The sequence below is a fragment of the Halyomorpha halys genome, unplaced genomic scaffold (genome assembly GCF_000696795.3).
Source record: "Halyomorpha halys isolate HHAL.00 unplaced genomic scaffold, Hhal_1.1 Scaffold2822.1, whole genome shotgun sequence".
Classification (NCBI taxonomy): Eukaryota; Metazoa; Arthropoda; class Insecta; order Hemiptera; family Pentatomidae; genus Halyomorpha; species Halyomorpha halys.
Genome location: NW_027115658.1, coordinates 9,224 through 22,603, shown reverse-complemented (window position 1 = coordinate 22,603; position 13,380 = coordinate 9,224). Strand labels below are relative to the sequence as shown.

Below are 13,380 nucleotides of genomic sequence, written 5' to 3'. Positions count from 1 at the left end.
GACTTACCAGACTTCCTAAAGAGAAATTGCAGAATTTAATATTTATGAATTTCAACTGTATTTTAGTGATTTATTTTAACTGGGTAATCTTAAATAAGAAAAAAAAAAATACAAACAAAAATGAAGTAGGTCAGACGGTATGGTTTTAGTTTACAATTTATCACATCTCAGAGTTTTCCTTTTCGTTTATTTTGTAGGGTTTCACACACATAAGTTTTTTGTGTATTTAGCAATTTTGTAAGAGTAACAGAATTATAAAAATTATCCATATAAACTTCAAGTAAATGTAAAACAATGTCAGTAGTGTGATCTACATTAATAACAGTTTCCTTAGATTTTGTGCTGTAAATCTTTATTTTCATTACAAGATGTCGGACTCACATAGTTCATATAGTTTGATACCATATTTGCGTTTTTTATTATTTCTTTTTTTTTTTAGTTTTGGTGGAAAAGCAAACTTCCCCGCCATAGCATCATGGATTCGTCAACACAAATATTTTTATCTTATACATAGTTTTCACCCATAATATTATTGAAATGATTTAGTAATGGTCTCACCTTATATAATCTGTCGGCAGATGGTATTGAGCTATCAACTAAATGAAAATAATGAAGTAACAACTGGAATCGATTTCGACTCATATGTGAGCGCCAAAAGTTTACATTATATAGCTTGTTTGTGCTCCAGTAATGTTCAATTGATGGAAAATTACAAGGTCCCATTTGCAACAAAAGTCCAATCAAAACTTTCATCTCTGCAGCACTGACGTCTTGCCACTTTGATAACCTATTAGATTTTTTTATTGCTTTACATTTTTCAATTTCTTGTGGAGTATATAAATTAGTTTGTTCCACTAGTAATGCAAGAAATTCATCCCAAAAAAATAAGTCCACCAACATTTGTACTGTAAACTTTGTTGTATCCAATTTCAGACCAACATTTTCTTGGAAAATAAATAATTCAAGATTTTGTTGAGTTTCTGTCCACAAATTATCATTCGCATTTGATGTTGTTGCTTGGGAATCATCGTCAGTAATTTCAGGTTCGGAGATGACTTCATCTTCACTATCACTTGAATTCTCAGAAGGTTCATAATCGTTAATTCTGAATCACTTAGATTTGGGTAGTACTCAATTTCATTTTGAGCCAGTGGTCTTTCCTTATCCATATTGGGCTCTTGATAATTTAATTATAAAACAAAACACTCAAGAAAGACATAAATGTGATCAACACTCAACAATTTCTGACGAATATGGACGCCTAACTATGATTCAGCTTTAGAGAAGCGACAGGGTGAAGTGTGTCTGCATGCGAATTAATTAGTTGGCTTCCGCGAAGAAATTGCTGTTACAGGGGCCAACTACGAGTTCATTAAGTGTTAAAAAAAATAATTGAAAAATCGGAAGAAAAAAGTACAAATTTCGTTCTAGATGTAGAAATCTTAGAAGTGAAGATTATGAATGTGGGAGCACGAATTCCAATGAAACTTTGAAATACCACTAGATTTCCAACCTACGGTTTCACAATAAATCTAAGATACAAGGTCGCAGATGATAAGACATATGTTTGAGTCTAGTTATTTTGTAACCTCCCACCAATAAAAGATTTGTTAATCCTAGGAGCAATAAAAAAAATATTTGATTTAATTTTAGCATTTTTTTTATATTGTTTTCTACCTTTGCTCTTTATAGATTTAAAGTTTATTTTATACCAATCTATTCATCATTTTGTGTAAAATAAAATAAAAATAATGAAAATAGGAATGTTTTGTCTTGGAATCACCAATTTGGAGTAATAAATAAAAAAAAGTTGAAAAAAGGTACTAAAATTTCTGCTAGGCCTAATCTGATCATATCAGATAAATTTAACTATATTAAAAATTACAAAAATCAAAAGATTCTTTGAATAAAGTAGGCCAAATAATTTTTTCTTAGGGAAAAGGGAGTCATATTTGCTTTTAGCGGCCTTTAATTAAGAGCCGTGAATACAAAGTATTATAGGAATCACAATAAGATATTTTTGGACTTTTTTTTTGTCTATGTCTGACATTCACAAAAACATTCATATCTATGCTGCAGTTTTAATTTGTTTAAGTAGGTCTGGTTTTTGCCATTCCGTGCAGTTAATAGAGACCGAAAACACCGTTAAGTTTCGTGTATATTGATGAATTCTAGTAGTTGTTTTTGCAATTTTTGTGATCTTACATGATTTTTTTCCCCCTTCTTTCTATACTTATATTTTTTTATTTGTTAATCCCACCTTTTTCTTTCTCTCTCTCTCTCTTTCTTCCTTTTCTATCCTTTCCACTTTCCACTTTCTTTTTTTTTTTTTTTTTTCATATTTTGCTTTCAACCCAATGTGCCTTTAAAAGAATAATGGATAAAAACAGTGATAGAGATACAAATATACATAAATAACAGATAGATTTAGAAAATAAACAAATTATGTAAAAATTAATATACAATAAATACTAAAAATATATGCAAAAATAATAAAATAACAAGTAAAATATGCAATGTATTCATGTCATCCTTCCTCTGGTTGAATCTATTATTCAACAATTTCCATGCATATGGTGGTGGATGATTCCTAGGGAGTTGAGTATTATATTCTCTGTTATCTTTGCCACATCTTGCATATCGACCCCCGAGTTCCTCTATGAAGCTCCTAGTTGTGCTGGGTATCGATTTACAGGCTCTGAACCAGAGGCCTCTCACATTGAAGTCTCGCTCCAAAGCCCTCATAGAGCTTTTCCTTAAGGAAAGGGATGCATTTATCGTAGATTTCCTTCTTTTCCCTTTCCACTTCATTTGCCTGGTCAAGGTCGTTATTTTCATATCTCATGGTGGGACCCAGCATGATTACTGACTTCCTCTTCTTAGGGAAAGTAACATTATCCGTATATCTTGTGGATCCATCCGTATCGACTCAGTAGACCTCGTCAAAGCAGGTAAAATCTCTTTGTTTTAGGAGCTTCATTACCTCATGCTTTACTCTGAGATGTTGGCTTGTTATGAGAGGAGGGATTTGTTGGGGCATTTGTCCTGCACATGTGGTGGTATTTCAGGCTCCCTGATGCATTTTTGACAGAGGAAACTTCTCTATCCTGTCCGCTGACTACTTCAGTAAAACCCGAGTACACCTACTTCATATCTGGTCAGATTTACAGGCAGCATGAGATGAAAAGTACCAAGAAGGGTCCTCAGCCAAGCAATAAATGATTAGGCCAAAACATTAATCAAAACTCTAAAGGATCAAAATATCAAGTATGTTTGCCAAAGAAAAACATATATGTATATAAATATATACAAGTGTTTACCAATATTTGAGGAGGTTAAAGAAAATCTCAAAAAGCAACAAAAAAATTCATAAAGACAATGGTCCATTTCTCTAGAGAAAAAGAGAAAATTGATATTTTGTATTTTTATAAGCGTCACATTTTTTTATAAAATAGGAAGCGATAATTAAAAAACTGTTGAAGTTAGGTAATTCTAAGTTACCGAATAGTAAACCATATCTTCTTCAAAAATAATAGAATTTGTGTTTGTTTTTTTTAAACTATTTGAAGTAGGGTTTTCAAGCAGATAATAGGAACAGATATTTGTAAGAAATGATTTACAAAGAAAAACTAATTCTAAAAAAATTTTTTGAGATATTTGCAACAAATAATTTACCAAGAAAAAATTCTTATCAGAGTTTCTTCAGGTCCGATACATCCTTAAGGCATAAATAACTCAACTATTTTTTACAGCTATTGAACTTTTCTATGCAAACGGTGCTTAATAATGACCAAATGTAAAGAACAAAATCTATTTAAATCAAAACAAAATTTACTTAAATCATTAGAGAATTCAATTTACCATGAAAATTAGTCTTTATAATCGAGAATTAGAAATCATGAGAGTTCGTCATCATGATCAGGACATTTAAAGTATGATGACAGATTCTTACGGGAAATTGAGTTCTCATATGTACTTGTTATGTAGCCTTGCTATAATGATTCTGAGATATTTTGTTATTTATTGATGTAAAAAATAAATAATTTAATTAGTAAACCCTTACATAATAATTCACGAAATTTTTGAATTTCATCAGCGTATTTTCCCACCAGGACAGTTTTCCAGATTTTGTCTCAGATTCCCTGACTTTTTCCGGAAAAAAATTCCCAGACTTTTCCAAGTCTAAACACCTTGTTGATATCAATCATATAGAACTTCATATTATAATCAACGGCAATTGATTTCTAATATTATTGAATAACATCCTTTTACGCTTCAACCAGCATTCACATCAACTTTGTTATTTGTTCTGGCTCTAAATTTGTTAAAATTAACCTTATCCTATTATAATTAAACATTTTCTTACAAAACAATTTATAGTTATCATATACCTCGTGCTTCTTTTAACATTTGTTTTTCTCTTTGGATTTCAGCTTGTGTAAAAACAGCTTTAAGACCTAGTGCTCCTGAAACTAATCTTCTAGCAAGAGCAGAGCATGTTTTTGGTCTTGAAGAACTTGGGAGAATCAAGTTCTTTGCTTTTTCTTTGGACTGAGGAGTAGCTTGATTTAGTGACCTTATTTTGACAAATGGTAAGCCTGAACTCAATACCTCGTCCGCTGAAACAAATATAATCTAAAAATATATCTATAACATAATACACAATAGAATAAAGTGAGTTGGGATATTTCAGGGAAAATACATAAATAGGGATTTTCTAAAGTTTGTTTGGTTGGGAGAGCTACTACCTATGATATTCTGAAGAAATCTGTACTATTTAGTTAAACTAACAGAACCAATTAGAGATAAATATCCATTTATGCACTTAATCTGACTCACCTTAGGTGAAATATGATTCAAAAGTACAACTATTATGATTGCATCAAAACAAGTAGTTTATACTTTACAACTAGTCCTATAATAAAGACTAAGTGAGATTTCAATGATACCTTAAAAACAGATAAAAAACTTGCACTCTGTAACAATTAACCAGTTCAATAGTATGGTAAAAACACAAAGCTAGTATATTCATTTACATCTGCAGATTTTCATAAAATTAAAAATTATACCTCAATGTTAACAGAATAAACAGAGTAATTGAAGAGTATGGTAATTACCCATCAGAATTTCTTCTTTTTTTTTTTTAAATTATTTAAGACACCAACCACGTATGGGTCATTATTGCCTTAATTTCCTAAATAGTGAAGGCTGTAATTTAAAGCTTTTGGGATATACCCCTGCACGGGAGAAAGGGTCCAGATTCATTGCCACGATTATATTGAAATGGGAAACAATTACAACTTGGGGACCTGAGGTAAAATTTGATTAAATTTTATGGTAGAGCTTGGAATGATGTAGAAACTCAAAAAGTCTATCTATGGTATGTTTGTTATCCTGCAGTGGAGGATCACAGGCCATAAGGTAACCGTGGGGCAGGCGCGTATGACCTATTCGAAGGTGCGTCAAAATCACCTTCTCTTTGTGCACATTTCTAGTTGATGATATCTAAAGGGAGAAGTCCCTTCTAATTGTTATCAGAAACATTTTCCCACATTTGTCTCCATTTCAATTTAATCCTTTGCTTAATGAGGGCAATGAAATCATTGATAGGCACTTCACGATATGGACTTCCTTCAGAAATCGTCACTTTTGCTGTCCTATCAGCCAGTTTGTTTGAAACAGTTGAAATACCGTTTCTGTTGGCAGACTGTAATGAGTAATAAATGTTTTGGTTTAGTGGGTTAGTTGAAAAAATATTTCTTAAGCTAAGTAGGACAGACAAAGAGTCTGTACAGATGACCAGTTTTTGTTTTGTAGGGTGAAAAACATTTAAGCTTTTGTTTATTGTAACCATTTCAGCTGTATAGCTACTACATATCTGTGATAAAGAGAATAGGTACTAGTGATCATTGCATCATGTGATCAAGGCCCCAACACCTAAGTAATTTTTAGAGCCGTCATTATAAATGAAGCCGGCGTCACCTAATTTGTCTAGCAGTTTAAGAAACTCATACCGATATAGCGGAGTGATGTTTTTAGGTAGCCTTGAAAGAGAAAGACAAAGTTTAGGGGAGGGAAGTCCCCAAGGATAAGATAATGGAATTACAGTCTCTTGCAAAGTAGGTAATTCTATTTTTTAAGCTGAGGAGTGGAAACTCTGACTGTAAACGGTGTTCTCTTTGTTAAGTTGATTTGCTGCTGGTTTAGATTCTGTCTATTTGGAAACAACTCATTCATAGGATGGTTTATAGCTGAGATGATTTTAACGTAGTAAATGAGATCAAGTTGTTATCTTCGTAGGTCAAGTGGAGGCTCGCCAGCATCGACATATAGACTATTGATATGGCTAGAGCGGAAAGCACCCTTAGCTATTCTGAGTCCCGCATTTTGTACATAGTCTAGCATTTTCAGAGTGGTACCCGATGATGAGTTGTGGGCATTAAAACCGTAATCCAACTTTGCTCTCACCAGCGTTTTGTATAGGGCAGCATATTTGTTCGATCCGCACCCCAGCTGGTGTTACCGAACATTTTCAAAAGATTAAGTGAGCAGAAGCAACTTGCTTTTAATTGCTTGATATGCGGGATCCAACTGAGTGTTCTATCGATAATCAATCCGAGGTACTTGACAGTGTGAGCAAAAGTAACTGGTAGATTGTTAATGGTCAGTGATGGCATTACATTCGGCTGTCTTTTGCTAAAAAGAATAGCAACTGTTTTATTTGTTGAAATTTTAAAGCCGTGATCAGAAAGACATACACTGACATTGTTTAGAGCGGTTTAAATATCTTCCTGTAAGGATATTACATTTTTCCCCTCTGTATAAATAACAAGATCGTTTGCGTAGAGCATGCTTTTAACAGGCAACCCAACCATATTCAACACTATATTAAAACAAATATAGAAAAGGGTCGCGGTCAAAGGACAACCCTGAGGCACTCCACTTTCCTGTTCGAATTCATTCGATAGAATGTTACCAATTCTGACTCTAAAGCTCCTGTTAAGTAAAAAATTATTTATGAAAGCAAGAATATGACCATTAATCCCGATACTAACTAGAGTGTCAATTCTAAATCTTCTCCAGGTCTTATCAAAAGCATTTTCTATATCAAGAAATACTGCTAATACTTTTCTCTTATTATCAAAGGCTTCTAGGATATCAGACTGTAACCGAACCAAGTTGTCTCTAGTACTCCTCCCTTTCCTGAACCCAATCTGCCATGCTGGCAGAACACTTTTACCTTTTAAGTACCATGTCAGTCTATTAGAAATATGTATTTCCTCAATTTACAGATAGATGAGGTTAGGGTGATTGGTCTATAACTATTAACATCCATGGGGTCTTTGTCTTTTTTCAGAATAGGAATCGCTTCCATCCATGTAATCGGAAAACTATTAGACAGAAATATTTTATTCAATATCTTTCAAATCGTAGATTTATTAAAGGAACAGAGGTTTTTTTATCATAGCAATGCAGATCTTACCCAGACCGGATGAGGAATCTTTCCTGGAGTTCAAAGAAAGGACAGGTTTAGTGGATCAAGTGGATCATTAGTGATAAGGAGTGGTATTGATTCAATAGCTTGCTTTATGCTAAGGAAGTGTGTAGAGTAATTTACAGTTGATGAGGTATCACAGCAATGTTTGGTAGAGTGTTTGCTAAGATTACAGTGTCAGTTTCATAGTGGTCATGAATTTTCAGACAATTTATTTGAGGTAAGTAGCCATAACCCATAATTTTTCTAACTGCCTGCCAGAAAACAACTCTTGGTGTGTTACAGTTAACCTTACTGAGAAAATTCTACCATGATAATTTTTTACTATTTTTAATCACATACCTTGCATGTTTTCTGGCCGCTTTATTATGACTCTAGTTTTTCGAAGGATGGTTGGTGAAGAAATTTCTGAAGTGCCCTCTTTTTGTTATTTATTGCTTTTTCACATTGATCTGACCACTACACTACGGTACAGGGGGGTCGGGTAGTATTTACATTAGCAGATGAGGAAATGTATGGGATTGCTGTTTGGGCGGCCTCAAGTAAACTAGTATTTAATTGTAGAACTAAGCAGTCAGGGTCAGAATCGGAAAGATCTATAACCGCAAGTTTAGCTGTCGCTTGATATTGGGGCCAATCAGCTTTTTTAATGACCCATCTGTTGTGTCTGCTGAAGGAGAGGCATTATTAAGTGTTTTAATAATTATGGGGAAATGGTTGCTGCCAAGTGTATCATCTAAAATGTACCATTGAGTCGTGGCTTGTCACAGTGGGCTAGTGATAGTAAGATCTATTGCTGAAAGTTTTCCAGACCTGGCACAGAGGTGAGTTTGATATGTTGGATTGTTTATTACATTTGAATTACAATTATCTATAAAAGACGTGACTAATTTATCCCTCTCATCCAAGTGGTCACTACCCCAAATTAAATGATGAGAATTATAATTCCCAGCGAGAATTATTGGTGGGGATAATGCATGTAACAAGTCCTTCAATTGTTGAAATGTGAATAATCGGCCAGGAGGGAGGTATAGAGAGCATAATGTGAATGGGCAAGGTTGTGATAAAATTCTTACTGCTACTGCTTGCAAATGAGAGGTAATATGAAAGTCATTAAAGGGAATATTCTCTTCCAATAAAATACACACACCACCACAACCAATGCGACCATTTGTATAATCTTTCCTCCTAATAGCATATCCCTGAAATTCAAACATATCAGTAGGTTTTAAATTTGTTTCTTATAAGCAAGCTACAGAGCAATTATAGTAATTCAGTAAGTACTTTTTTTTTTTCGGCTAAGACTCCCATTGGAGTCCTATACTGCCTAACCATGGTAGGAGGTCAAGTTTTTCATTTTATGGGACCGCCACTCAATGAAAAAAGTCATCAACCTAGGCCGGATTCGAACTGGCACTGCCGGCAATCTCAAATTGGTAAGACTTGGCCAAACCAACTAAGCTATGGGTGGCCCCTTTAATTCATTTCTACGATAAAATAAACCATTTAAGTTCCATTTTATTATATTCATATTAAATAAAACATTCTACCTATACCGCCTGTCGAAGAAAAGAAGCCAAAACAGCTTCGTACATAGCTATTTGTGTTAGAGTTAAAATTATAAACCATATAATAGTAGTGAAAATAATGAATGGAATATGGTCCGGGTGCGGTCAAAAAAACTCAAATAGTAAATGGGTATACTATTTTTATTTGAGCCAACATTTCGCCCCACGTTGCAGGGCTTCGCCAGAGCTGTTTTGACGGAAGTCAAAGCCAGAGTGACTAATAGCATCGGGCACTCAATATCTAAGCACATGAAAATATATTTTATGAACAATGTACCTTTTAATTTAAACAGGTCCCGCGTGTCAGGTGGTATAGGTTGTAAGGGTGTTGCCATGTGCGACAAAAACAAAATAATAAAATAAATAAAGAGAAAAAATGATAGTTATGTAAATAATCAAGGAAAACCAGTTAATTTGAAATAATAAACAAAAAACAAAACAAATGAATAATTAATACAATTATGAAAGAAATAGGTACTCCCTGTCAAAACTGAATTCTGGGAACTGCTGTTGCATTTCTGCTTTACTTAAGCTTGAAAAAAAACTTGATTCAATGTTGTTAGTTAATTATTATTTTGAAAATAGATTCGCTTCCAATAAAGACTGATCTTATACTACTCTGGCTGTCAACATTTTATAGTTTTATGCACTGAACTCTTGCATTAAAAAGGTAGTAATAAAATAAATTATATATCCTTGATACAAAACTAAAGCGGCAGATCTGTAAATAATGCTACCTAGGGTTTTGTTGCATTTTGACATAATTTTCCATTATCTTCACAATACCAAAAATACCTAGCTGAATAGTTGATGTAAGTAAACAAAATGATCAATTGACTTATATCAAAATCAGAAATCAGCTGCTAAATTATAACTGTAACCATAGTGAAACATGAAACCAGAACCATAGTGAACCAAAAAGTCTTTCAATCTGTTATTGGGTTTAAACCAATTAACCCTAGAGTATGCTATCTACATATTAAAGTGAAATTTCACAATTTTAGCACGGATCAGCATACATGAAATTTTAGATACTTCTACCTGAAAATTTAGATGAAAAAAATGCCTTGATTGAAGAATGGCCAAGAGGAACAAGAAAGTTCCTTCCCTATCACTATTGGCAAACACAGTATCCATGAAAAATCTAATGATGATAAACAGTAGGTTATTAACTTTGCTACCTCAAATAATATGGTAATCAATCATACTATGTTCCCTCTTAAGAAAATTAATCTTGTGACATGGAAATATAATGATGGCTTCTCGACCAATCAAACAGTTCAAATACTGGTCAGTGCCAGGTACGCAATGTGTCTAATCTTGATCAAAACAAATGTTGATTCAGATCACTATCTGATGATAGCAGGCATAAGTCAAAGGATCTGAGTAGATACACAATGAACTACTGCTCCTACAAAAAAGTATAATCTTACAAGGAGAGGCTCCCACATGTGTCTCCTGGATTTTGATGAAGACTGTTAAGGTGAATCTAGATCTCAAAATATTGGACTGCTAATCTGTCTCTAATCAAAATAGAAAAATCAGTTAAGTGTGCTGTTGAAAAGAAATTGGATCTTAGCGGTGCGTGTAGATTTTGGAAAAATCCTGGTGGGTATATTGTGTAAAACATTACTTCCATATTTTGAAAGACTACTTAGTCTGAGCAGTCTACTGAGACTAATTAGTCAGTTCCTAGTAGACTGCCAAACTGGCTTCCAAAGGAATAAATCCATGAGCAATTATATATTCCTAATCAGGCCGATGTTCGGAAAAGCAAGAGAATATACCATTGTGAGAGAATCACCACTAGATGTCAGTGTTAGAGCAACGAGGTTCCCACGCAATAATCACACATTCTTTGTGAGTGAACATGTGGCGTGAGTGGTAGTGACGACTCTTTGTTGTTGTTTTAAGCGCAGTGATTTGTAACAATGGAGAAAACTGAGATTTGAGCAGTGATTAAGTACTTTGTAAAGAAAGGTATGAAAGCAAAGGAAATTCATGTCAACTTTCAGAACACACTGGGGGACTCTGCTCCTTCATATTCAACTATTGCCAAGTGAACCAGTGAGTTTAAATTTGGTCAGGAGAGCTTAGATGATGATCCAAAAAGTGCTACCACCCCAGAATTTATCATAAAAGTGCATCAAAAGGTCATGGAGGATCATTGACTGAAAGTGCGTGAGATTGCTGAAGCTGTAGTGATGTTATCTGAATGGGTATTTCATATTGTAACTAAAGAATTGGGAAAAGAAAAAATTATCCGCAAGATGGGTGCCATGGCTCTTGACATTAGACCATAAACGCATCATATTGTAAATGTCTGAACAAAATCCGGTCCATTTTCAGCGCAACTAACAAGATTTTTTGTGCCGATTTGTGACTACAGATGAAACTTGGGTCCACTACTATACCCCAGAGACAAACAGCAGTCAAAGAAGTGGAAACATGCTGAGTCACCACCACCAAAGAAAGCAAAGGCAGTATGTTCGCCCGGAAAGGTCATGGCCTCAGTTTTCTAGGATGCAAAGGGCATTCTGCTGATAGATTATCTTCCTACTGGCCAAACAATTATGGAGCAATATGATGCTAACCAGACCAACTACGGGAAAAGATACGTGAAAAAAGGCCTGGTTTGGCAAGGAACAAAGTCATCTTTCATCAGAACAACGCCTGCTCGCACACAAGTACTATTGCCATGGCAAAACTTCATGAACTGAGGTATGAATTGTTGCCACATCCACCTTATTCAACTGATTAGGCACCATCAGACTTTCATCTCTTCCGCAAACTGAAAATTTTCCTAGGTGAACAAAGATTTCTTACAACAGAAAAATTGACAGCCAAATTGGAGAGGTATTTTGCAGGCCTGGAGGAATCTCATTTCTGAGATGGGATCAAGGCATTGGATCATCACTGGACCAAATGCATTAGTCTACAGGGAGACTATGTTGAAAAATAAAAGCAGTTCCACCGAGGTAAGACACTTCTTTCTAGTACATTTCCAAGAACTTTTCAAACCAACCTCGTAATACAAAGCTCTGTCGAATTTACACATCTGATTTTTTTATGCCCTCCTAAGCCACATACTTTGGAAAGCTGAGAAGATGCCTCAACTGTACAGCTTCGTGAGATTTTTACCATGGTATGCAAGCCAGGACCTGGCTTCCCCTACCACCATGACACATTTAGGGACTTGCTGGCTAGCCCTTGTCAAAGAGGCAAGAGAGCAATTTTCATGGTCTTCCTGAACAAGCAGAGAGGAAGGGAGAAGGTAATTGGACACCACTACGACAGTGAAGTATCTTCACAGATGAACGATAATAATATATTGATATATATATTGTAATAATTTAATATTTTTTAAAATAAAATAAAAAGAATTTTCATCGTTTTTAAACTAAATTCAAATATAAAAGAGATAGCTACATTTTGTTTTGATTTCTCATTTATTTCTAATTCAGAATTTTCATCAATTTCTAATTCACAATTTCCATTAATTTCTAATTCACAAAATTCATTAATTTTAAATTCGCAATTTTCATTAATTCCTAATTCACAATTTTCTTTAATTCAAAATGTCTAACTTTTTCATCAATATTTTCATCTAATAATTCCGAGTTATTTATTGTTAAATTAGTTTCAACCACTACAATTTTTTCATCTACTTTATTTTCTAACCCCATTAATCTTACCCTGTTATCTTCACGCAACTCTATGTTTATTGCCTTAAATCAATTCCCTAAATCTTGTCCCATTCTGTTTATATCATTTCTTAAATTTTTTATATTGCCCTTTATATCACCCTTCATTTTGTTTATATCATTTCTTAAATCTTTTAAATTACCTGCCACCTTGGTCACCATCATCATTAATTGTTGAAACATGGTTTTAGTATCATAATTATCAATATTTTCAACATTTGAATTGAAATTAAAATTAGTTCCAACTAATTTATTATCATGGATGCTGTTTACAAGAATCACATCTTTAGGATCTCTACCCCCAGTTACCTCTACTTTATCCTCCATCATTTATTACTTAAGTTATAAAAACAACTAATTCAAATTTAACTCTTTTAAAAGCTGTGTTCTGATTGCCATGACCTAATTTGTAAAGAATTAGGCCACACCTGTTGGGGGACAAATGTGTAATAATTTAATATTATTTAAAATAAAATAAAAAGAATTTTCATCGTTTTTAAACTAAATTCAAATATAAAGGAGATAGCTAGGGTTTAAATTTAAAAACTTTAATACTAAATAGATAATAGAATTTTATTTAAATTTTATAATATAAAAGACTCTTAATCTCAGG

At 33.7% G+C, this 13,380-nt stretch overlaps 1 protein-coding gene across 1 annotated transcript in view; it reads right to left on the bottom strand.

The window, feature by feature from the left end:
- Positions 1-13,380, bottom strand: part of LOC106691712 (coiled-coil domain-containing protein R3HCC1L-like) — a 36,326-nt gene that overhangs the window by 15,628 nt on the left and 7,318 nt on the right. Inside the window, exon 4 of the mRNA XM_014437566.2 lies at positions 4,392-4,619. Within this exon, the coding sequence (XP_014293052.2) occupies positions 4,392-4,619 (228 nt within the window). The remainder of the gene's footprint in view (positions 1-4,391; positions 4,620-13,380) is intronic.